The sequence below is a fragment of the Macrotis lagotis genome, chromosome 1, assembly GCF_037893015.1.
Source record: "Macrotis lagotis isolate mMagLag1 chromosome 1, bilby.v1.9.chrom.fasta, whole genome shotgun sequence".
Lineage (NCBI taxonomy): Eukaryota > Metazoa > Chordata > Mammalia > Peramelemorphia > Peramelidae > Macrotis > Macrotis lagotis.
The window spans coordinates 836,139,738-836,165,872 of record NC_133658.1 but is presented as its reverse complement, the minus strand read 5'-3'; the positions used below and the strand labels follow the sequence as shown (position 1 = coordinate 836,165,872).

General features: G+C 37.1%; 1 protein-coding gene across 3 annotated transcripts in view; it reads left to right on the top strand.

Annotated features, from left to right (window-relative positions):
• Nucleotides 1-5,724, top strand: part of LOC141508582 (nuclear pore complex protein Nup98-Nup96-like) — a 92,041-nt gene extending 86,317 nt beyond the window's left edge. For all 3 annotated transcript variants that reach the window (XM_074217346.1, XM_074217347.1, XM_074217345.1), the window contains exons 29-33: nt 394-615; nt 2,253-2,494; nt 2,926-3,080; nt 4,034-4,145; nt 4,261-5,724. In XM_074217346.1, coding sequence (XP_074073447.1) covers nt 394-615; nt 2,253-2,494; nt 2,926-3,080; nt 4,034-4,145; nt 4,261-4,478 — 949 coding nt within the window. In that variant the 3' untranslated portion in view covers nt 4,479-5,724. The remainder of the gene's footprint in view (nt 1-393; nt 616-2,252; nt 2,495-2,925; nt 3,081-4,033; nt 4,146-4,260) is intronic.
• The last annotated feature ends 20,411 nt before the right edge of the window (nt 5,725-26,135 follow it).

The following is a 26,135-nucleotide window of genomic DNA, read 5'->3' as shown; positions in this document are numbered from 1 at the left end:
TAAAAATTTTAACAAGGAAAATAGGAATTGAGGTTTTTTTTAATGAGGAGATAAAGATATAAACAAAAACCAAACTCTTACTGTATTGGACAATTTCAACAGTTTAGTTAGTATGACCATAGAATTGACCATGGATGTCTGTTGCTCTAAGAAAACATCTGTTTTTAGGATATGACTTAGAAATTTGGGGAGAAATAGATAATTATTTGTCTGAGCCCATAAAACATAAGTCTAGTTTTCTGCTGTAACATTTGGGTTGTTTATTGAGGTCTTAGCTCGATCTATGATTCATTTCTTGGACCAAGATGATAATATTTTTCTCTTCCTCCCCAAGCCTCCCCTTCCCCATATTCCCATTCTTTACCTACTCTTTCTCTTCACTTTCTCCTATAGACATTATGATCTGAATCAGCTGTTGGATCCCCGGAGTATAACCTCTGATCCTTTGGACTACCGCTTGAGCTGGCACCTCTGGGAAGTCCTGCAGGCCCTGAATTATACCCATCTGTCTGAGCAATGTGAAGGTGTGTTGCATGCCAGCTATGCTGCTCAGCTTGAGAGTGAAGGACTGTGGGAATGGGCCATCTTTGTTCTACTGCATATCACCAACACAAGGTTAGTAAAAGGTACCCCCCTAAGATCTTTTCAGATCCCTGTTAGCAATATTCAATAAATAAAAAATAGTTTTCATTACTTCCAATTTAACTCAGAAAATGGATCTGAGCACTTTGTAGTCAGGCCCTTTGAGGACATTCTAGGAAAAGGACAACTTTATAGTTACTACTGTTTGGGGGGGGGGGTTAGGGTTTTTTTTTTTTTTGCAAGGCAATGGGGTTAAATGGCTTGCCCAGGGCCACACAGCTAGGTAATTATTAAGTGTCTGAGGTCGGATTTGAACTCAGGTACTCCTGACTCCAGGGCCAGTGCTCTATCCACTGCACCACCTAGACGCCCCCTATATTTACTACTGTTGAAGATTTTATAGTGTAATTTACTTAAGTGTAGGTGATAACATTCTTAGAATTCATTCTTATCTACAGATACGTTGTCATGAATTCATTCTGGATCCAAGTTGTAGAAGAGCCCAGGTTCAAACCCAGTGATAGGGATTGTGAGCCTGTATTCGTGAGGATCACTTTAGTCAAGTTAAATATTATTTTAAAAATATTAAAAGGACATTTATTAAGTACCAGACCAGAGCTAGAAACTGGGCATTCAAAGATAAAAGTAAAAATGTCACTACTTTTGAAGAAATTGCATTCTTGTGTGTGTGTGTGTGTGTGTGTGTGTGTGTGAGAGAGAGAGAGAGAGAGAGAGAGAGAGAGAGAACTGGATAAGAACATGTATCCAGAAAAATAAAATATATATACAAAACAATTTGGGGAGGGGGGCAGTGAAGTGGGTAAAGAGGTGGAAATTATGAACTAGATGGATCAAGCTGCCAAAAAGAAGAAGCTGACTTTTTAAGGAAGCTAAGATTCTGAGGTAGAGATGAGAAGGCAGTGCATTCAAGGCATGAGGGAGGCTGGATGTGAAAAATGTATGAAAGTTCTATAACAAAATGCCCTCACAGAAGATTTCATGAAATAGATAACATCTGAGAAACTTCTTATTAGATTAGTCTTTGGAAAATGAATTTTCTCAGTCACATCAGCACATAGTTTCTTTAAGGAGTGAAGGGGATGGAATCTGTACCAGCAGAAAGCGTCTGTCAACAAAATCATAGTAGTTTTTGGAAAAAAACCAAAAATTTAGGCATACTGGGAACATATTTGAGCTGTACCACCTACTAGCTATGTGACTTGCCTCTGAGTCTATTGTCTTATCTTTAAAGTGGGAATGAAACTTAAATTATTTAATTCAGAGGGTGTTGTGAGGAAAATATTTTTTTAAGTAGAAAAGCACCATAGACATGTGAGCTACTACAATTTGCTGTTTTTCATGCTAGAATTAAAAATCTGAGGGGAACACAGGATTCCAAATTTCTTCATTTTTGTTTCGTTGTGAAAAAGACTGCTTCCAGATCCACTAGGAGCTCCCTTCATCAATGAAAAATAGACTGTGGATGCTCAGGGTTTCATCTCAGAAAAGGCCCTTGTATCTTTCTAATCCTCAGTCTTTTTATCTTCTAAGTGAGGATAATGGAAAGTTAACCCCTGGGAAGCAATGCTAAAACCTCAGGTTGGAGCAGGTAGGAATCATGTGTCTTAGGGAAAACCATTTCATCCTGCTTTTCTGTTCTCCTCTCCCAGCATGCGTGAGAAGGCGGTAAGGGTGCTACTCACTCGGCACTGCAGGCTGTCAGAGACCCCTGAATCTTGGGCCAAGGAGTCCTTCCTGACTCAAAAACTGTGTGTACCTGCTGAGTGGATCCATGAGGCTAAGGCTGTGCGTGCCCACATGGAAGGCGACCAGCACCTGGAGGCCCTTTACCTATTTAAAGCTGGACACTGGAACCACTGCCACAAACTGGTCATCAAGCATTTGGCATCTGGTGAGTTGGGGTTTCTTGGTCTCAGTTCAAGTTGTGCCAAGCCAGGAGAGCTTTGACAGAGACCAGAAGACAGGATTTGTTTTTTCAGGTAGCCTCATCTTAAAAGAGAGCTGTCTCTCTCTCTGTAAGACTAGAAGATTAATTTTGGGTTAGGAGTGAGAAATAAGAATTGCAAGGTTGTTCCCCAGTAATGTTTTCAGTTTGAATCTGAAGTAACCCAGTTTAGCTTGGTAGTAACATAGCTGTCTATACCTAAGACCTTTTTTTTTTCTCTTAAGCTACATGAAATCACTGCTCCTCATGTCATTTGTAGAGTTTCAAGAAATGAAGTTGTGATTGATTTTTTTTATTCCTTTCTTGAATATTCATTTTGAGCCTTTCCTTCATCCTGAGTTTGTAACTCTGGCATATTCTATTATTGTCTTCCTCAGATGCCATTATTAATGAGAACTACAGCTACCTAAAGGGATTTCTGGAAGACCTATCCCCCGCAGAGCGCAGCAGCCTTATTCAGGACTGGGACACAGCTGGACTTGTTTATCTGGATTACATCCGAGTCATTGAAATGCTTAGCCAAATTCAACAGGTAACTCACTTAGGCCAAAAGGTTGACAAAGCCTTCCTACCAAGATCTTTCTTCTTTTCTAGTTCATTACAGTCTAGTTGCATTGAGACTGAATAAATAAAATATCAATGGAAGAACTTGGCAAATTTTTTTAAGTCTGTCACATTCTGCTTAAACTAATAAATAAGAGGATATGATAATCAGCTAAAGGATTGAAGGGGGGGCAGATGGGTGCTAGCTCTATACATTCATTTCTACCTCCTACATATAATCAAGGAGACTCTCTGGAGGTGTAGTTTGATTGATGAAAGCAGTAGCAGGTTTATGGGTGTGAAATGAGAGAACCTACAGAGCATAGAAGGGAAGGCAGCATCTGAGTTCCTATGGTCAGTTAGTAGTGGGGCAGCAGATCTGAGTTCATATGAACTAGCAATGACTGGCAAGATCTTGAGACCCCCCTGCAATGTATGTTTGGTATTAAAGGCAGAGTTTAGGATGAGTTACCAGATTAAAAATTTTTTAGATATAGAAAAGTAATACAAAGGCAGAGCACCCCATAAGGAGGAAAACTGTTGTTTTGTAAGGAGGAAATCTGATCTTTGTTTCTGTTCTTTGTTCTCACCACATCTTGGTTGAGCCCTGACTTGGGATAATATCCCTTTCTACAAGCTCCTGGCTCCTCTGCCTGGCCCTCTATTGAACTTTGATCAAATAAGAATCATGATTTCTTCTATCCAGTCCACCCTTTCCATAAAAGTTTTATCAGGATCATTTGATCCCTCTCAGCAGAGTGAACAGAAGCTTAGAAAGATTATGTGACTTGCAAGGTTAGGGTATTGCCACAAGTCAGAGCCGGAGACTAGATTAGAACTCAGGTCTCCTGATTCTGGGGAAGACTGCATTGCAGGATCCAGCTTGGGGAGATGGGTGGCTGTGGCCATTACCTTCCGAGACTGACCTTTTCCTCTTATCAGCTCGATTGTCCAGGCTATGAATTAGAGAGATTGCATACCAAAGTGACCTCACTTTGTAACCGGATAGAGCAGATTCACTGCTCCAATGCCAAGGACCGACTGGCCCAGTCAGGTAAATTTCTATTTGTCCGTTGATCTGTCTTGTCTGTTCACCTGACAAGGTTCTCAGGGCTAGTTCTGCGTCAGGGGCAGCTGGACATACTTAACATTTCACTTATATCTTCCAGACATGGCCAAGCGTGTGGCTAACATCCTTCGTGTTGTTTTGAGCCTTCAGCAGGCCCCAGAAGGAGCCCCAGATTCACCTACAGAACTACAGCGTGTCCCTCTGCGCTTGCTGGCTCCCCACATTGGTCGACTCCCCATGCCTGAGGACTACGCCTTAGAAGAACTGCGTAGCCTTACACAGTCCTACCTCCGAGAACTGACTGTGGGGAGCCAGTGAGTCCCCCCAGGCACTGCCCTGCCCCATCCCATTTGCTTCTTGTGCAAATGCTGGTGCGTGTTCTATTTGGATAATTCATTCATTTGCCATTCTCCTAGTTGGGGAAAGGGAGAGGTGATGCCGACCCACTCCCCTGTCCCCCTTCACAGTGGCCTCTGGGGCCCACCAGGGCCATTTTCAGGGGTTAGGGAGCAGCAGTGAGGTTTTTAGAACCTCATGAAGGAGCTCAAACCTCCAGTGAAGTCACAGTCGCTATTGTTTTGTTGTGTTGGGTTTTTAATGGTCAATAAAGCACCTTGGACAAACTCCCCTCAACAAGCGGGGGGGTTGGGTCCTTCAGTCCCCAGCTACCTTCAGTTCCCATTCACTGTAGGTCCTGTGTTCTCTTTAAGGATGGGGAGGCCTTGTTCCCCATAGAGTCATTCCCCTGCCCCTCACCCCCACCACACCTATACTCTGCTGATCTACCCAAGCTTAGGAAGCATCTCCAGGTTGTTTCTTTTTAAACACTGAGATTTTGTAGCTCATGGGCTAGAACAGATTGGATTGAGTGAAGGAATATATGAGTCCTTTCTGACCACAGCATAATGTAGGGGCTAAGTCTTGCAGGGAATCCTTAGCTGTGGGCTCTTTTGTTGGCACCAGTCTGAGAACAGAGTCCCATCCTTGCTGCCTGGGGTTATGACTGTCATAGTCCTTGACAACTCTGGGGGAAATGTGTCTGACCCACTCCCATCCGCGTCTATCCCAGCAAGTCCCTGGAAACCTGTAAACACTTTAGAAGCTTGTCAGGTGGCCTTTACCCCTGTTCATCCTCCCCACTTGCTGAATGTATCAATGTCTAAATGTCTGCTGGATCTCTTGCCAAAGCAGGGAGTCATTAGAAGGAGAGGGAACCTGGAGACCATAGATTTGCCCACCTGTCCGACACACACACACACACACACACACACACACACACACACACACCATCTTGTGGCTGCCTCTCCCATCTACATGTAGCCTGGCCCCTCCATCTAGTAGCATCTGATGTCAAATGAAGACTGTATGTGCCGTACTCTAGTGGAGGAGAAGAGGCCCCTGGCAGACAGCTGCTGGCCCATGGGATATCCCAAATAACAGACTGGGTATCTGGTGTCAGATACTGCTGTGAAAAGCAGCTTTACCCAGGGTCTTTATGCATGAGGATTATGTAAAGGTTTTTATTAAAAACATATATATATATATAAATAAATGATCTAGATTATTTTCCTGTCTGTTTTTCTGAAGCTACTTTCTTAAAAAAAAATTAAATAAAATGTTTATCACATTCCTGGAGCTGGTTTTGCCTTTGCATTTTTGAGTGAATTTAAACTAGGCAAGAATAGTGGTTTAAAAGTTAGGTCTGAAGAAGAGAAAATTTTGTTGATTCAGTCATGTCTGATTCTTTGTGACCCTGTTTGAGATTTTCTTGGCAAAGATATTAGAATAGTTTATTATTTCCTTCTCCAGTTCATTTTACAAATGAGGAAACTAAGGCAAACAAGGTTTTGACTTGCCCAGCATCACACAGTAACTATCTAAGACAAGATTTAATAGGTCTAACTAAAAACAATGTTTATTTAGTTTTTGCTAAACTCTATTAAAGCTTAACATTTAAGAGTAGATTTTTGTCCTTTACTGGTAGGTCTTAGAGCTAGAGGTCAGTGTTATTGACCCTATTAAAGATTTTATTTATTTTGAGTTTTACAAATTTTCCCCCAATTTTACTTCCCTCCCCCCACCAATTTGTCAGTCTTTACATTGTTTCCATGTTGTACATTGATCCAAATTGAGTGTGATGAGAGAAATCATATCCTTAAAGGAAGAAACGAAGTATGAGAGATAACACTTTATTTTCCATTAAATCCCTGGAAATTCTTGACTTTTTATTTCTCCATATGAATTTACTTACAACTTTTTAACTCATTAAAGGTAATTTTTTGGAATTTTGATTGGTAGGACACTAAAAAGTTAATTTTTGGTAGAATTGTCATTTTTATCATATTAGCTCTACCTATCCATGAGCAGTTGATATTTGCCCAGTTATTTAAATCTGATTTCATTTGTGTGAGAAGTGTTTTATAATTGTTTTCAAAAAGTTTCTGAGTCTGCCTTGGCAAATAGACTCCCAGGTATTTTATATTGTCTGAATGGGATTTCTCTTTCTAGCTCTTCCTGCTGTATCTTGCTAGTCATATATAGAAAAATTGAGGGTTTATGAGGGCTTATTTTATGTCCTGCAACTTTGCTAAAATTGCTAATTGTATCCAGTAGTTTTTTTGGATGATTTCTTGGGATTCTCTAGGGAGACCATCATGTCATCTGCAAAGAATGAGAGTTTCGTATTTACCATAACTCTAAATCTGCTTCCAGGGTTTTCATATAATGGCAACTCTACTCATAAACTCCTTCCCTCCCCCGACCAAAAAAACCCCAGAAGATGTAAATAATCACCTAAAAACAGAAGAAATGTCTTTGAAAGTGTACCATGAGAAAGATTGCCAAAGATTTGCTAAATAGAAGCCATCATGTCTTTAAGGGTGAGGACATGTAGATGACTGACAATATGTCAGCTCTCACTTGACAGAAATGTGTAAATGACTTAAGATGAGAATTCCATAGGATGGTGGGGAGGGAAGCATAGCAAAACATTAACTAGACCACTGGGACCCCTTTCAGTGAATCTATGGATAGTCTTGATTCTGAATAGAAACAAAAAAATTAATGCTAACCGGTTAGTCTCTTCATTAGAAGGTACAAAAATTGGTTTCTATCTAGGAAACCAACTTTTTGGAAGCAGGCTATGAAGCCTACTTAATTGATTCCCCCAGACCACCACTGTTCTGGTAGGAAAAGTTTAACCCTCAGTTTTCTATCACAAAATGGACTATCAGTTTGTTACTATTCAAATTCTAGAGTTTTAGAATGAATTAACAAGAGAATTCCCTAAAATCGCCAGTCAACCTTGAATAATGGTAATTAAAATTAGCCCAGAGAAATCCCTTTTGCAGGCAATTAATTTATCATATGTTATCAATATCAGTGATCATTATGTTGTAAAGTAAGCTTTTTGAGGACATGAACTGTCTTTTTGCCTCTATGTATCCCTAGCACTGTTAAATAAATGTAAAATGTTTATTAATGGATGGCTGGTGAAGATACATTCAGTAGAACTTCACATATGAGAACACTATCCTCATCCCTTAAGAACCCAAAAAGAATTGGAAATTGAAGGAATGAACATCAATTAGGGAATGAAGGTGTGATACATCATAATAATGGAATACTATGATGCAATAAGAAATGATGAGATGTTTTGATCCTGCAATACCACTGTACCCTAATATCTGTATATCCCAAAGAAATCATAAAAATGGGGAAAGGATCTACTTCCACAAAAATATTTATAGCAGTACTTTTCATCTTGAAAAAATGTTAGAAATTAAGGGAATGACCATCAATTGGGGAATGACTGAACAAGCTTGTGAATATGATTATAAAGGAATGTTACTGTGCAATAAAGAAATGAACAGGCAGATTTTTCAAAGAAACTTGAAAAGACTTATATGAGCTTGATGCCAAGTGCAATAAGCAAGAAAATTTACATAGTATCAGCAACATTGTGTGGTAATTAACTGTGAATGACTTGGCTGTTCAACAACACAGTGATGCAAGACAAGTATATGAGTCTCATGACGAAAAACGTTCACGTCCAGATAAAGAACCAATGACTGAATGCTGATCAAAGCATTTTTTTTCACTTATTTTTGTGGGTTTTTTCCTTTTAATTTGTTTCACAACTGTTTTACCTGATAGCACATGTATTAACCTATATCAAATTGCCATTTTCCCAAAGAAAGTAGGAGAGGGAGGGAGGAAAAATTTGGAACCCAAAATTTGTAAAAAATGAATACTAAAATTGCCTTATCATGTAACTAAGGGAGTGGAAGAAATTCTATTTGGAAAAAATCTCTTCCCACTAAAAAATAGTATTTCATTTTTTCCCTGAAAACCGAATTTATCATAATTAGTTTTCCATTTCCTTTTTTTTTTTTACTTTTTACGGTCAATGGGGTTGTGACTTGCCCAATTTCACACAGCTGGGTAATTTAAGTGAGGTCAAATTTGAACTCAGGTCCTCCTGACTCCAGGACCGGTGCTCTATCCACTGTGCCACCTACCTGCCCTTTTTCTGTCTTCATTTTTTAAAAAATACAGCCGTTTGCCCAAAGCTATAATTCTACCATGATTCCTCCCCCAAAAAAGCACCTTACAAAGACGGGGGGGGGGGGGGGATGATCAGGATGATTTCAGAAAAACCTGGAAAGATCTGATGCAAAGTGAAGTGACCAGAACCAGAGAACGTTGTACACAGTAATGGCAGTATTGAATGATAAAAAAAAAAAAAAAACTGACTTAACTAGCTAGATGGTGCAATGGATAAAACACTGGTCTTGGAGTCAGGAGGATGGGAGTTTGAATCCTGACCTGAGACACTTATTGTGATAGTGGGCAAGTCACTTAACCCTGATTACCTCATATCCAGAGCCATCTCCAGTCCTGATCCATGTATGGCCACTGGACCCAGATGACTGGAGGAGAAACTGAGGTTAGTGACAATACATGTAGCACTCCCTCACTCAAATCTAGTTCATGTGCTTGGCTTGGCATCACCTCTCTGATGTCCTGGTCTTCAAGAATGAAGGACAACTATTATTAGCTCTACAACACAATGACCCAAGAGAACTACAAAAGACTCATGATGAAAAATGTTATTCACCTTCAAAGAAAACACTGAAGTCTGAAGGCCAATTGAACCATACTATTTTTATTTCCTTTTTTTGATGGGGAGAGTGGGGTATCTGGATCTTCTTTCACAATATGACTAATATGGAAATATTTTGGTTTATTGCACTTGTATAACTTATTGCTTACAATCTCGGGAAAAGGGAGAGAAAGAATTTGGAACTCAGAAATATATTTTTGTAAATACATATATTAAAAATTGCCTTCACATGTAATTGGGGAAAATGAAATGTAATTTTAAAAATGAACCAATCAGAAGTTAAAGGAGGAAGCGAAAACATGCTCCTTTAACATCTTAGTATACATAACACTAGAAACTGTTCCTCAGGACAAAATACATCATGCTGAATAAAGTAGCTGTATCATTTTTCTTTTGCTCAAGATTCCACTTCCCTTTGGTGTCATGCCAGTGCACTTTGAAATGATTTCATGTAAGTTTAGTCCAAGAAGTAGAAGAGTCACAATAAGATATTTGAAGGAAAGAATTGTGGACTGGGGCGGCTAGGTGGTGCAGTGGAGGGGCGGCTAGGTGGCGCAGTGGATAAAGCACCGGCTCTGGAGTCAGGAGTACCTGGGTTCAAATCCGGTCTCAGACACTTTAATTACCTAGCCGTGTGGCCTTGGGCAAGCCACTTAACCCCATTGCCTTGCAAAAATCTAAAAAAAAATTGTGGACTGGCTGTGTAAACCTGGGAACTGCCAAGAATGAAATAATCAAGGTCTAAAGTACATTTTTAGGTTTCTCTTCCTTACCTGTAAAGAGGCATCTCCACCAACCAACAGCTCTGAGAGTTATGTTCACTTGATTGCTGCATATTTTGTGGAAGGCTCTGCCATTGCTGTTGTCCATTTACTGGCATCGAAGATTCTAAGACAAAATTGCATATGAGGTGGTCAGCCAGTTGGGAAACATCAGACCATCCTGATGGATCAAAAGGAACATCAAAAAAACAATACAACTACAAGTGGAAACCTGACTTTGTCCCCTCCAAGGATTTTATCAGTAACTAGCATCACTTCTCATTCTTGTAACTGTTCTTTCAGGAAGACAGCTGCAACTGTCCCTTTCCTGCCATAGACACCACAGGGCCTTCATTCTTCCAGCAGCACTGCCACCAGTTCATATAGAAAGAAACAACAATCCAAACAATCCTTTATGGAATGAATAAGCAGCCCAGGTTAATTTTCTTTTTAAAAAAAGAGGAACCTACTCACCATTCTTTCTAGACTTCTAAGTAAGGTAATGTTGATGGTTTGTAACATTTTGTTTTGAATCCTCAGGGAGTTTTGCCTCCCCAAAGAGACCTGAATGTTGTATTTGTTAAGACCTGCATGTGTGATCTTGGAGTTGGAGTCCTGACTGAAACCCAGCTAATGTATGTTCTTGTCAAGAGACAACCTCTCCAAACTTTAATCTTCTCATATGTTAAAAGAAAACGACATGGGGAGGAGATATGTAATATTTGTACCACTTATCTTCCAGGATACTTGTTAAGGAAAAAAATAAACAAAATTCTATATTATGATCTTTTAATGATGTTACCTCATATAGAATCTGAGTTGAAAAGGCAAACCTACCCCTGAACAGGCATCTCTTTTTAATTATTCATCCTGTACTTAAAGAGCTCCAAGGATGGGAAACTAGTTTACCAAGGCAGCCTGTTCTACTTTTGAATGGCACTATTGTTGGCCAGTTTCCCTTCTATCAAGCTGAGATTTGCACCTATGCAAATCCTACCTGTTATTAATGACTGCCATCAAGAGCTAATGACAAGTATAATAACCCCTTTCAGGGGACAGTCTTTGACATGGCTTCAAGAAAACCATTATGTCTTTCCTAAAAATTTTTTTCCCCTCAGGCCAAATATCAGGCCTTCTACCAATTCTTTTATATCATAGTCTTAAATAGTAGTTGATTTTTTTTCCCTAGACATACTGAAATTTGTTAATATCCTTCCTGAAATGTTTCAGAACTAAGCAATGTCCCTAATGGTCTGACCACAGCAGAGGACATTTAGATTATTACCCCTATTTTACACAACCTAAAATCAGATTAGTCCTTCTAGCAGCTGTCACAATTCCTACTGAGGTTTTTATTCCCTAATCCTGTGAGGTTGTTATTAATTTTTTTAATCACAAGTATAGAATTGTATGTTGTATTAAACTACAAGTTAGTGGGTTGCTCTCTCATTTAAGCCTGTCAAAATCTCTTGAATCCTAATTGTTCTCCACTGTATTATCTATCCATCTCAACTCTGTCACTTGCAAATTTTGGTAAGCATATCACCTGTGCCTTCCTCTCCAGTAATAAAAATGTTGAACATGGAGGTGAGAGGGCAGATCATGGGAGCACGCTACTAGTCAACCATCAAGATTGATGCCAATCATTCAGCTACTTCCTAATCTACCTACACCTAGCCCATATCTCTGCCTTATCTGCAGTTAATGTGACAGATTTTATCAAATACTTTGCTAGAATTAAGATATATTAATTTCTGGCATTCCTGTCTCATAGTCTATTAATCATGTCAAAAAAGGAAAGATTGGTCTGGCATGACTTGATGTTGATGAACCCATAATGGTTCTGAATGATCACTGTTTACCTTTAAAAGAAAATTGACAGATTTTGTTTTTATATTGCCTTTATTTCTCAGGGTATATCCCTCTCCCAGAGAACCATTCCTTATAACAAAAAAAGTTTAAAAGAGGAAACAAATAGTTCAGTGAAACTAATCAGCATATCAAAAATGTGATGACACTTACCAGTATTCCACACCCATAGTCTCCACTTCTACAAGGAAGCCTGGAAAGATGGTTTCTCATTTCACTTTTTTAGGGTCAAACTTTGTCATTCTAATTTTACAGCATTCAGTTCTAATAGTTTTATTGGGTTTTTTCCCCTTTACAATGTTGTACTTGTGTATCTTTTTCTCCTAATTCTATTACTTCACTGTTCTATAAAATTTTCCCTGGTTCGCTGTATAATCATTTTTATAACAATTTTCCATTACATCAATATACCATAATCTATTTCATCATTCTTCAAAGGATAAACATCTATTTGGCTTTCAATTTTTTGCTATTATAAAAATCAATAATTAATGAAAGAATCAATGAAGATTTATTAAGTGCCTACTATGTATCAGACACTTTGCTAAGTGCTACATATATATATATATATATATATATATATATATATATATATGGCATTTATTTTTATCATTCACTTCCTCAGAGTATATACCTGACAATGAAATCTCTTGGTCAAAGGACGTGAGCATTTTAGTTACCATCACATAATTTTAAATTATTTCTCAGTGTAATTTGGTCAATGGTGTACCTATCTTTCCACAATATCTCCAACAGTGACTACTTCTATCATTTTTGCTAATTGGAAGGAAGATGAAGCCTCAAAGGTTTTCATTTGTATTTGTCTTCTGAGTGATTTGGAACATTCTTTCACAGGATTGTTAATTGTTTGCTACTCTTTTGAGAATTGATTTTTGATGTCCCTGGCAACTTCTGTACTGGTGAATGGTTTCTGACCTTAAATAATTCTGATAATTGCCTATGTATCTTGGATATAAGACTCTTATTAAAGATGTTTGATATAATTTTTTATTTCTCATGCAAATACTTCACTTCCTATCCTGGCTGCATTAATTTTGTTCATGCAAAAACTTTTTCAATTTTATATGATTGAAATTATTTAATATTTTTGTAATTGCTATCCCTTGGTTAGCTAAGAAGTCCTCCCTCCCTTCCCCAGGGGTAGCTGTAAAAACTGTCTGATCTGGTTCTCTTCTAAGTTTTTAAGTTTTTTTTAAATAGTATTCCCTTTAGTATTCAGATCATGTATCAATTTTGAGGTTATTGTATGTAGTATGAGGTATTGGTCTAAGTCTGGAATCCATGAATAGATTTCAGGCAGCTTGTTAACTTGGATGGGGAAAAATTGCATTTTTATTTTCATTAGCCTCTAGCCAAAATTTAGCATTCATTTCTTTCAATTATGAAGGTAGATAGCACATCACAAATATATGAGAAAAAAACAGGAAGAGAAGAAGAAAAATGAATAGAAGAGAGGCTAGATGTTTAAAGTGCTTACTTTAGACCAAGCTATATATAGATATCTGGATCTATAGCTATCTAGGTAAATATGGCTATAGATCCAGATATCTAGTACACACACATGCTTACATTGCATCTGGGGCATAGTAGATGCTTAATAAATATTAAATAATTGATTGTTTGGTTGCTAAGTGCTAGGAATACAAATTTAAGCAAAAAGAAAGACAGTCCTGATCCTTAATGCACTTCCCAGTGAGGGAAGACCACATTTAAAAGAAAACTTAAAAGTTGGAGGTGAGGAGAGGAAAGGTATCTGCAAGGAGCAAGGTAGAAAAGAAAAGCAAGCACAACTGGCTTGGGTGGTTCTTTATTTAGAGGTATTGGGCAAAAATTCACCAATCAGAGGAGGGGATATCAGGTAGAGGCAGACCCAGGCTAAGGAGGCTACTGAGGTAGAGATGGAAAAGTCATCAGTCGGGAACAGAATCAGGTTTTTACCAGATTTCTAAAGGGATCCATGAAACAAAAAAAAAGATAAGTACCCCTGGTCTAAGCCTAATTTCTGCGAGAATGCTCAGCTTTCCTAAACACTCTTGTTAAATGAGGAGTTTTAGATAATTTCTGTTATATTGAACATAAATTACTGAGTTGTTATTTCTGGTCTATTGCATCTGGCTAATTTTCTGTTTTATTATTCACTGGCTTCCTAACTTATTCACAAATAATTCCTTTATTGAATGTACCTTTTTTTCTGCAGTACATGGCACTTATACAAAAATTGACCGTGTACTAGGACATACAAACCTAATGATCAACTGCAGAAAGGCAGAAATAGTGAATACATCTTTCTGAGATCACAATGCAATAAAAGTCATATGCAATATTGGGCCCAGGAGACAGACCCAGAACCAATTGGAAACTGAATAACCTCATTTTAAACAATGAGTGGACCAAAAAACAAATTATAGAAAGAATTAATCATTTTATCCTAGACAATGACAATAATGAAACAACATACCAAAACCTAGGGGATTCACTCAAAGCGGCTATCAGGAGATATATCTTTAAATGCTTACATGAATAAATTAGAGAAAGAGGAAATCAATGAACTAAATATGCAACTAAAAAAATTAGAGAAAGAAATTAAAAATTGCCAATTAAATTTAGAAATTCTAAAAATTAAAGGAGAAATTAATAAAAGCAAAAGCAAAAAAACTATTGAATTAATAAAATCCAAAGTTGGTTTTATAAAATTGTTAAACCTCTGGTCAACTTGATTAAAAAAAGAAAGAAGAAAACCAAATTCCTAGGATCATACATGAAAAAGGTGACCTCACTACCAATGAGGAAATTAAAGTAATAATTTGAAATTATGTTACCCAACTCTATGCCAATAAATTTGATAATCTAAGTGAAATAGATGAACATTTACAAAAATATAAGTTGCCCAGGTTAAATGAAGAGATTACCTAAACAACCCTATCTCAGAAAAAGAAATTCAACAAGCCATTATTGAACTCCCCAAGAAAAAATCTCCAGGGCCTGATGGATTCACAAGTGAATTCTACCAAACATTTAAGGAACAATTGGTTCCAATTCTATATAAACTTTTTGGAAAAACAGGGGAAGATGGAGCTCTGCCTAACTCTTTCTATGAAACCAATATGGTGCTGATACCTAAACCAGGAAGAGTTAAAACAGAAAGAAAATTGCTGACTTATCTCTGATGAATATAGATACAAAAATCTTAAAATCTTAGCAAAATGATTACAACAAGTTATCACTGGGATAATACATTATGATCAAGTAGGAGTTATCCCAGGAATGCAGAGTTGGTTCAATATTAGGAATACTGTTAGTATACTCAATTATATAAACAACAAACCTATCAGAAATTATACGATCATTATCAATAGATGTTGAAAAAGCTTTTGACAAAAATACAGCACCCGTTCCTATTAAAAACACTAGAGAGTGTAGGAATAAATGGACTGTTCCTTAGAATTATTTGCAGTATCTATCTGAAACCATCAACAAGCATTATATTCAATGGGGAGAGGCTAGAGACATTCCCAATAAGATCAGGGGTGAAACAAGGGTGCCCATTATCACCACTACTATTCAATATCATATTAGAAATGTTAGCTTCAGCAATTAGAGAAGAAAAAGAAATTGAAGGAATTAGAATTGGGAAGCAAGAGACAAAACTCATTCCTTGCAGATGACATGATGGTCTCCCTAGAGAATCCCAAGAAATCAGCCAAAAACTACTGGAAACAATTAGCAATTTTAGCAAAGTTGCAGGTTATAAAATAAACCCTCATAAATTCTCAACTTTTCCATGTATGTCTAGCAAGATACAGCAGGAAGAGCTAGAAAGAGAAATCCTATTCAAAGTAACCTCAGACAATATAAAATACCTGGGAGTCTATTTGCCAAGACAGACTCAGATACTTTTTGAAAACAATTATAAAACACTTCTCACACAAATGAAATCAGATTTAAATAACTGGGCAAATATCAACTGCTCATGGTAGAGCTAATATAGTAAAAATGACAATTCTACCAAAACTAAACTACCTGTTTAGTGCCCTATCAATCAAAATTCCAAAAAATTACTGAGTTAGAAAAAGTTGTAAGTAAAATCATATGGAGAAATTAAAAAGTTAAGAATTTCCAGGAATTTAATGAAAAAAGTGCAAAAGAAGGGGGATTAGCCCTACCTGATCTAAAATTATAAAGCATCAGTCATCAAAACTGTTTGGTATTAGCTAAGAAATAGAGTGGTGGACCAGTGGAATAGACTAGGTACAATAGCAGGAAACGATTATAGTAATCTGCTGTTTGTATGTAATGAGTCCAGCTATTGGGATAAAAACTACTGGGAAAATTGGAAGTTAGTATGGAAGAAACTTAAGATTAGACCAACTGACCTCACACCCTTTACCAAGATAAGATCCAAATGGATACAGGATTTAGACATACAAAAACAATACTATAAGCAAATTAGAAGATCAAGGACTAGTTTGCCTGTCAGATCTATGGAAAGGGGAGCAGTTTATGACTAAGGAAGAGATGGAGAACATCACCAAAAACACTAGATGATTTCGATTACATTAAATTAAAAAAGCTTTTGCACAGATAAAACCACTGTAACCAAGATCAAAAGAAATGTAAATTGGGAAACAATCTTTTGTTTTTAGTGGGAAATAATCTTTACAACTAATGATTCTGACAAAGGACTCATTTCTAAAATATACAGAGAAATGAGTCATATTTTTAAAAAAAGCCATTCCCCAATTGACAAAGGATATGCAATTTACAGATGAGGAGATCAAAGCAATCCACAGCCATATGAAAAATTGCTCTAAAACATTAATTATTAGAAAAATGCAAATTAAAAGTTCTCTGAGGTACCATCTCACACCTTTAAGACTGGGCAATATGACCAGAAAGGATAATGATCATTGTTGGAAGGGTTGTGGGAAATCTGGGACACTATTACACTATGGGTGGAGCAGTGAATTCATCCAAACTTTCTGGAGAGCTATTTGGAACTGTGCTCAAAAGGCAACAAAATTGAGCATACCCTTTGATCCAGCAATACCACTACTGGGTCTATACCCTGAAGAGATGATGAAAAAGGGTAAAAACATCACTTGTACAAAAATATTCATAGCAGCCCTGTTTGTGGTGGCAAAGAAATGGAAATCAAGTAAATGTCCTTCAATTGGGGAATGGTTTAGCAAACTCTGGTATATGTATGTCATAGAACACTATTGTTCTATTAGAAACCAGGAGGGACGGGAATTCAGGAAAGCCTAGAGGGATTTGCATGAACTGATGCTGAGTGAGATGAGCAGAACCAGAAAAACGCTGTACACCCTAACAGCAACATGGGAGTGATAATCAATCTTGATGTACTCTCTCATTCCATCAGTGCAACCATCAGGGACAATTTTGGGCTGTCTGCAATGGAGAATACCATCTGTATCCAGATAAAGAGCCATGGAGTTTGAACAAAGTTCAAGGACGATTCCCTTTAATTTAGGGGAAAAAAAGAGTTATCTTATTGACTGATCTTGTTATCTCTTATACTTTTTTGTTTCTTCCTTAAGGATATGATTTCTCTCTCATCACACTCAATTTGGATTAATGCACAACATGGAAACAAAGTAAAAGACTGACAGATTGCTTTCTGTGGGGGTGGGGTGGGGGTAGGGAAGTAAGATTGGGGGAAAAATTCTAAAACTCAAAATCTTTAATAAAAGAAAAAAATGTAAAAAAAATAATTTCTTTATCACTCTCATCAAGAATTTTGCCAAGAATGGAAGTCAAACTCATTAGTCTATAGTCTGAAGAATTCAATCTCTTCCTTGTTTCGATTTGTTTTGGAAAGGTAATCCCTTTGTCCATCTCCAGCCCAGTGTTCATATTTTTTCCAAAGTTCAGTGACTCAGCAATCAAATCTGCCAGTTCTTCTGGAACAATATGAATTTGATTTTCTCAGGTCTAGTGACTTGAAAACTCTTTGAGGGTAATGAATTACTCTCTAAACATATTCCCACTAACCTTTGTTCTAATTTCCCGATAACCATTTCTGTTATAATCTTCCCAGTTTGAAAATGATTTTCCTCGGTAGAGCAAACAAGCAAAATAATAAGTAGGTTTACTCTATCCTCAATTTTCTAAGGTAGCAGTACCAGTATAGCTTTTTTTTTTCTTTTGAACTTAGCATTTATTTGCTGACAAATGAACTTTAATGTGTGTGTGTGTGTGTGTGTGTGTGTGTGTGTGTGTGTGTGTGTGTGTGTATTTATGAGAGATTAGGTCTCCGTAATTTGCCCAGGTTCAAACTAAGTACAATGACCCTCATGGATTCTATCCTGTACTAATTGAGCAAGAGAACTTTAATCTGCTGTTTCCATCCTAGGCTGGTTCATCCCTCCTTAGACAGCTAAGTGGCCCCTCTACTCATGGAGACTCTCTATATTGGTGTTGGACTTAGAACAGACACTAATTGTCTTGACCTTTTGGGGCCAGAACTCCTCAAAGCAATCCACATTCCTAGTCTTCCCAATAAGAGGGATCATAGGCACCACTACACCAAGCTGACATTTTATCATTTCTGTCATTGTTCATCTGAGATAGGGAACTACAGAAGTTTATTGAGTAAGGGAGGTTGGAATGGTCAGACCTATGATTTAAGAAAACCACCTTGATGGTTGAATTAGGAAAATGATCTAAAGTGGGGAATGCAGGCTATTGTAGTGGTCCAACAACATAAAGAGAAATAAAGCAGGCAGTGGAAGTATCAGAGGAGATATCTTTGGTTTCTAGTTCAGGAGCCATACAAATTATTAAAATTAAACCAGAAGATAATTATTTACCATATTTCATGTCCTGTGAAGCTAGAGAGAAAAAGTTATGCAAGGGGGAGAAAAATATTTTCTTTTATTGTGGAGAATAATGCTTTTTTAAGATACTAAAAGGTGAGGGACAGCTAGGTGGCGCAGTGGATAGAGCACTGGCCCTGGAGTCAGGAGTACCTGAGTTCAGTTCCAGCCTCAGACACTAAATAATTACCTAGCTATGTTGCCTTGGGCAAGCCACTTAACCCCATTTGCCTTGCAAAAGCCTAAAAAAAAAAAAAAAAAGATACTAAAAGGTGGAAATAATGTTGGAGAGTCTGTGATAAAAAAAAAAAATCACACTAAATACACTGCTACATCCATTAATTTGTCCATTCTGAAAAATGATTTGGAGTTATTTGAGAAAAGAGATGAAATTGTTTATCCATTAGTTTCACCACAGGTATTCAAGGAAGACTAATACTAATCTCTTGTCATGCGGGCTGCTGTTATGCAGCTACTTTTTTCCCTTGGTTCCCACCTGCTACCTAACTCTCACCTGTGACTTCAAGAAGCTATAGCATGCACAGTGACCACACCCCAGTAAAACCATTTTAGCAGACAAGTTAAACCAAGTTGAGGGTAATTATTAGGCATTGGTGAACTAGGGTGTCTATTCCAAGCTTGTGAAGACATACTCCCGTTAAAAAGCCAGATATGAACAATTTGTTCCCAAGTACCTTAAAGATGGTAAGACACTTGGAGTTTGGTTAGCCATAGAAGATACCAAAGTTATTGACTGCATCCTGAGTCATCACTAGTCGTCTTGACTTTTGTCTTTCCACTGGACTCCAATGACTCTAATATAGACTGTACATGTGTAATTGTGTATAATGTTTCTATATTAGTCATGTTGGGAAAGAAGAATCAGAATGAAAGGGGGGGGAACATGAGAAAGAAAGAAAAAACATAAAAGAAATTTAAAAAGTGAACATAGCATGCTTTGCTCTGCATTCAGATTCCATGGTTTTTTCCTTTGGATGTGAATGGCATTTATTATCACAAGTCTTTTGAAATTGTCCTTGATCACTGAATTTCTGAGAGGAGCTGAGTCCATCTTGGTTGATCATCTCACAGTATTGTCGTTAATGTGAACAATGTTCTCCTGGTTCTGCTAACCTCACTCAAGTCTTTCCAGGTTTTTCTGAAGCCCAGTGGCTCATGATCTCTTACAGAACAATAGTTCTCCATCACATTCATAAACCATATTTTTTCAGCCATTTTTCAATTGATGGCCATCTCAGTTTCCAATTGTTTGCCACTACTGCCATAAATATTTTTGTGCATGTGGGTCCTTTCCCATTTTTATGCTCATGTTGGGATAATGACCTAGTAGTGACATTGCTGGACCAAAGGTATGCACAGTTTTATAACCCTTTGGGCATAGTTTCAAGTTGCTCTTCTGAATGATTGAATCAGTTCACAACTCCAACAATGTATTAATGTCCCAGTTTTCTCATATCTCCCCCAACATTTATCATTTTCCTTTTCTGTCATATCAGTCAATCTTATAGGTATAAGGTGGTACCTCAGAGTTGTTTTGATTTCCATTTCTCTAACTGATAGTGATTTAGAGCATTTTTTCATATGACTATAGATAGCTTTAATTCCTTCCTTTGAAAGGTACCTGTTCTTTGACCATTTATCAATTGGGGAATTTAGTCATCTTTTTAAAGGACTACGCTGTTCACCTCCTAGCATGAGGAAGGAGCTAGAAAAGGTGCCCTAAAAATTGCCTGCTTCATCTAACCTAATCCTAGTCTCCATAATGCAGCAGGTAGGGATCTTACCTGTAGATCAAAACACAAAAAATGTACAAAAACTTTTGTAAACATGACTCTATTCACCATTGATTCAGGAATATGCACACCCTTAAGGGAAACACAAAATCCAATGGATCTAAAAGATCTGAAAGTTAAGCAGCTCTTGTTGTGAGAAAACTCAGGAAATATCTTATCCAAGGAGCACTCCTGAGTGAAGCAAGCTGACAATGACCAGCTAACCAAAGTCAGCACTGGATACAGGCTTTTCTGGAGTGGTCATTGTGATGAGAAATGCCTTGAAGCTGGTCTAGGTTTCTATTCTATTCAACAAGCTTGCATATTTCTCAAAAGGAGTTAACAATAGGCTCGAGACAATGTGATTGCCATTTACAGAGAAGTGCCAATGCCACCATCATCAGTGTGTTTGCTCCCACCAAGATGAACTATAATGAGGTCAGGAGGACCCTAATGAAGACCTAGTGACCCTCATTATCGATGTGCTAAAAGAAGACAATCTTACTAAAGCCAGAGTAGGGACAAACTAATGGACATGGCAGGGAGTCCTCAGGAGGAATGAAGTCAGAAGCAGCAACAGCATTGGTCACTCCCTACATCTCATGACTCATCACCAACACTTTCTTTGGTTTAACTAAACTCAATAAAATTAAGTGTATTCATCTTTGCAGCAACCTTTGGTATTTAACAGACCATGTCATTATAAGAAGAGACAAGCAGAATGTGAGGCTGAAGGCAATTTGTGGTGTACAATGCTAGGCTTATCCTCTCCAAACTAAACATTTGCATTCAAAAAAAGTGGGACCCTTAAGGCAAGATGTCTACCAGAAGACTTAATGTCAACTTAATATTAACATTCTTTGAATGAACAGTTTGTTGCTAACTTGGAGGGAAAGCTGAGCTAAGACAGTGTTGGTAATAGTGGAACAGAAAAGGAGTAGGTAACTTTCAAAAATTTGGTGTATAGTAGCTCATTTACTCATCAAGGCTAGAACACTGGCAAACATTAGAACTAGTTTGATGAAAATGATGGAGAAATTGAAAAGTTATTAAATGAAAAATAAGTACTCCACAGGATTTGCCAACAGGATAGTTCATATATAAGAAGGCACCATTTAACTCCAACAAAAGTAAAATGCAAGCAAAACCTCGAGAGATGCAGGATTCTTAGCTCAGTAAGGAGGTAGATGAAATTATGTTTTATCTTGTTTCAGTTGCTACGCTTGTTGCTGACTAAAAGGCTTCAGGGGTTTGAGCAAATATGAATGAATTCACTTAAAAGATTGATACTTGACCAGGGGTATTTTGGGACAGAAGAAGAAATTTATTCTGTTAAAGTAGCAAAGTAAAAGAGTTAAATAGTACTGGAAATTTAGTGAAGTAAAGAGAAAAGTTAAAATAGTTACAAGTCTTACAACTGGGCCAATCAGCAGCAGGCAGCAGGGAATAAAAAACATAAAGAGAGAAATTCAAAACAGTTACAAGATTATTATAACTGGGCTGATAGCAATAATCAGCATGGGAAAAGGGCAGGGCTTATAAAGAAGAACACTCTGGTTTATGTGCTGGGAAACAAGTAAGGGAAAGAGGGTAGAGCTAGAAATGGATTAAGGAGTGGGTAATACATAGATTGTGCATGTCCTGAGGAGGCAACTTAGTGTCTTTGAGTAGTTCTGTAAAATAGTCAATAGGATGCATGTATGGGTAGGCTTCAAGTTGTTTCTACAGAAAGAAATAGGTTAATTATAGACCTTTTTTTTTTCTCTACCTCATATTTCTCTGTTCAAGCAATTTGGGACTTAATACATTTGGGAAGTGGGATGAAGGTTCTGTCTTCTGAAGCTGCTTCCTGCTGAGAGAGGGCATAAAACTGTCCCTACCTAGCAAGACCTGTTTGAGGAGGAATTGCAGTATTCAAAACTAGCCCTGGATGACTTAACACATATGCAACAGGATCAAACATTCTTTTTTTTTTTAAGATTTTTTTAAGGCAATGGGGTTAAGTGGCTTGCCCAATGTCACATGACTAGGTAATTATTAAGTGTCTGAGGTTGGATTTGAACTCAGGTACTCCTGACTCCAAGGCTAGTGCTCTATCCACCACACCACCTAGCTGCCCTCATAGATCAAACATTCTTAACTTTGTTCAGGTAAGTGTTACAGTTGACAACCAATCGTTCAATAGCAATTCCACTTCATAGACAGACTCAGGAATAAGCAGTGGAATATATTCCTTTTCAAAGAAGCACACTAGGGAAACTAAGCCAAAAGAGACTAACTTCAGGCTGAGGCCAAAGTCATTCTCTTGGCTTTTCTCAGACACAGACCTCCACTTGTTCACAGTTCAGGACCACATTTCCCCTGAGTAGCTTGTGACACTTCTTTTTTTTTTAAATCTATTCTCTTCTCAGTTTATCTTTTCTATTTTCTATTTTTATTTTTTATTTATTTTGCAGGTTTTTTGCAAGACAATGGGGTTAAGTGACTTGCTCAAGGTCACACAGCTAGGTAACTATTATTTATATGTCTGAGGCTGAAATTGAACTCAGGACCTCTTGACTCCAGGACCAGTGTTCTATCCACTGCACCACCTAGCTGCCCTGTGACATTTCTCTTGTATGGTGGATTACTGACTTAATGATCCCTCTGGCAACTAGACCTGAGAATCAAAACCTCAAAACAAAAATCAGTTACAGTCCCAAAGACTTTTTCCCTAAATAGCAAATTTCATCAATTGTAGCTTAGAGCTAAATACAATTATTTTCCTCTCATGGAGTTACAATAAGCAATAAAAATTTACCAGTTCAAAGGTGCATAAGAAATTTCACTAAAATTCTTCACTTGCATTTCTTTTCAAGTTTAAATTTGTTGATTTTAAGACCAAATAATTGATCAATGACCAATTTTAGGTTTCAAGTTATGACAATAACTTCAACTAACTTACACTTGCATAGGTGATAACCAAATAGTTGTAGATGTAATTTCCTCTTAACATCAGGCAAAAGTAGAAAAATCTAGTTCTCTAAATTGTACTTAGAAAACACTATAAAGCAAGGCTGAAATAATTTTTCCACAGTTTTTAACTTTATTTCAACTCATAATCTAATAACATTAAAGTTGTAAAAAGTTGTTAACATAACTTATTCAAAAGTTACCAGTTTTAATAATATAACAATACTATTGTTCATTTGGAACCTGAAACCAATCCATTACTGATAAAGTGACTCCAATCCAGTTAAACGCATTCCCAAATTTCTGTGCATAGAAAATTAGGCTTCTGTTTACCATTTACATTATAGATCATTCACATTTAAAAGAAACCTCATCACAATCATCAAATATGAAGTACTTACTCCTAATTAAGAAAATAATAATAATAGTCAACATCCATAGTGTTTGTACTATGCCTGGCAATGTGTTGGGGCCACTTTATAATCATATGAAGTAAATAGAGGTGACATAACTTGTTTCAAGTCATCAAGTTACTACATTTCAAACCCTTGCTTTTTCCCAATTTATCTTATTTCAGTAACCTGGATGCTTTTAAGTATCCACCTAATAATTAGCAAATTCAGTGCAATTCAAATTGCAATGATAAACTTCTACTTTTACTACTCTGAAAAATAGAAATTTTGCCATAAGAACTATAGCAGGAACATATCACATTGTTATAATAAATTAACTTACAGATGAAAATTTAGAGGCTTTCTACAAACTACATAAAAGACTTACAAAATTTTTATGAGTGTTTCCTTTTAATTCAGATAACATTTTCAAATTACTTAGGAATTTCCTATAACATATAATAAAATTTCCCAATTTTCACAATGCATATTCCCATTCAAAAAGTGCATTTCAAAACTCGATTATCTTTTTGAAAACTTTTCTCATTTTCTTAAAATGCCAGCACAGACCTGAAGTGATAGGCTTCCAGGATGAGAGTAATGAACAGAGGGAAAAGAGTATGTGTTATAATCTGATCTCTCTTCAGTACTTTAGACAAATACTTTAGAATCTCTGCAACTTCCAAATTGAAAAACTGAGCAGAGACAACTTTTTCCAAGAGAAAAAAACAGAGAGAGAGAAAGGGAGAGGAGTAGAATTTCCCTCAGCACCCAAATGAGAGGGGGCAGAGACAGAGAAAAAGAGAGAGTAGAAAAGAGGTAGCTGCAGCAGGTTAGCCTTCACAAGAATGGGAAGGAGGGACCTACACAGTAGACAGAGCAGAGTTTAACCTGGTGAGAGAAGGAAACAAGAAGAAAATGCTCCCCCAGCAAGGGAGGGAAGGAGGCAAAAGAACTGAATCAGACAATCAAGATGGATTAAAAACACAAATACAATTTAACAGCTTTTAAATTTAATAATTTAACAGAAAAATCAGATAAATCTCATGGTCCTATACAATCTAGAAGACCAGGAAAAAAGAATTTAAGCTGTCCCTTTTTTTTTCTTTTTTCAAAATAGATTATTTTCAACCTTCATCCCTTTGAAAACTTTTGAGTTTTCCATTTTTCTCCCACCTTCCCTTCCCTCCCTACTCCCCATGGCAGTGAACAATCTGATATAGGACATATATGTACAATGGAGTTTAATGTATTTCTATATTAGGTATGTTACGAGAAAAGAATTTGGACTGGGGTGGGGAGGATCATGAGAGAGAAAGAAACAACAAAAAAAGGTTTTTAAAAAGTGAACATAGTAAGCTTTGCTCTACATTCAGACTCCATAATTTTTTCTCTGGATATTTTCCATAACAATCTCCCAGGATTGTCCTTGATCACTGAACTACAGAGAGGAGTCATGCCCATCTTAGTTAATCATCTCACAAATGTTGCTATTAATTGATGTTCTCCTAGTTCTGCTCACCTTATCATGCAAGTCTTTCCAGGGTTTTCTGAAGTCAGGTCACTCATAATTTCTTATAGAATAGAAGTATAGTATCCCATGGCATTCATATATTATAACTTGTTCATCCATTTCCCCAATTGACAGGCATTCTCCCAATTTCCAATTCTTAGTCACTACAAAAAGAGTTGCTTTACATATTTTTGTACATGTAGGTCTTTCCCCCTTTTTTATGATCTCTCTGGGATACAGACCCAATAGTGGTAATGCTGGATCAAAGATATCCAGCTTTGTTGCCCAATGGACATGGTTCCAAATTGCTCTCCAGAATAGTTGGCTCAGTTCACAACTCCACAAACAGTGCATCAGTGACTCAGTTTTCCCACATCCTCTCCAATATTGATCATTTTCCTTTTTTTGTAATTTTAGCCAATCTAAAAATAGGTGTGATAGGTGTGAGGTGGTACCTCAAGTTATTTAATTTGCATTTCTCTGATCACTATGAATTTGGAACATTTTTATATAGTTTTATATTGTTTTAGTTTCTTTATCTGAAAATTGCCTGTTCATATTCTCTGACCATATATCAATTGGGGAATGACTTATGTTCTTATAAATTCAAACTCAGTTCTCTATATATTTAGAAATGAATCCTTTATCAGTGAAAATTATTTCTCAACTTTCTGAATTCTTTCTCATCTTGGTTACATTGATTTTATTTGTGC